This window comes from Buceros rhinoceros, unplaced genomic scaffold (genome assembly GCF_000710305.1).
Source record: "Buceros rhinoceros silvestris isolate BGI_N320 unplaced genomic scaffold, ASM71030v1 scaffold18575, whole genome shotgun sequence".
NCBI classification, from domain to species: domain Eukaryota; kingdom Metazoa; phylum Chordata; class Aves; order Bucerotiformes; family Bucerotidae; genus Buceros; species Buceros rhinoceros.
In genome coordinates, this window is record NW_010414783.1 from 1 (window position 1) to 477 (window position 477).

The window sequence follows — 477 nt, forward strand, 5'->3', positions numbered from 1 at the left end:
TAAATTTGGGGAGATCAAGGAGTACCAGCAGAAGTATGGGGTGGAGATCATCAGGCGGTATCGGAAGAACGGTGGGAATTCAGCAGGCGACGACGTGACCTTCTCCGAGTTTCTTCGGTACCTGCTGGATGAGGAGGCCGAGAGGATGAACGAGCACTGGATGCCCATCTACAACCTGTGCCAGCCCTGCGCCGTGCGGTACGACTTCATCGGCTCCTACGAGCGGCTGAAAAGTCACCCTCCTTCGTCCGCTTCCCCGAGCGGCAGTCGTGGTACAACCCCGTGACGGAGAAAACGCTCCATTACTACCTGTGCAACACCCAGCGCCGGCTGATAAAAGAGCTGTTACCAAAATACATCCTGGATTTCACCCTCTTTGCCTACCCCCTGCCCAACATCAGCAGCGAGTTCTGCCGGCAGTGAGGCGTTGCGGCCCACGCCGCGAGGATCTGCTAACGAAGCCGCTGCTGCAAGTAA

At 57.4% G+C, this 477-nt stretch overlaps 1 protein-coding gene across 1 annotated transcript; it reads left to right on the plus strand.

Moving 5' to 3' along the window:
• Nucleotides 1-4: 4 nt before the first annotated feature.
• CHST14 (carbohydrate (N-acetylgalactosamine 4-0) sulfotransferase 14) lies at nt 5-423 on the plus strand (the record flags this gene model as incomplete). The annotated part of the gene is given in 2 exon segments (XM_010137210.1): nt 5-227; nt 230-423. Coding segments are annotated over 2 exon segments (417 nt in total), but the record flags the coding sequence as incomplete, so codon positions are not given.
• Between the last annotated feature and the right edge of the window lie 54 nt (nt 424-477).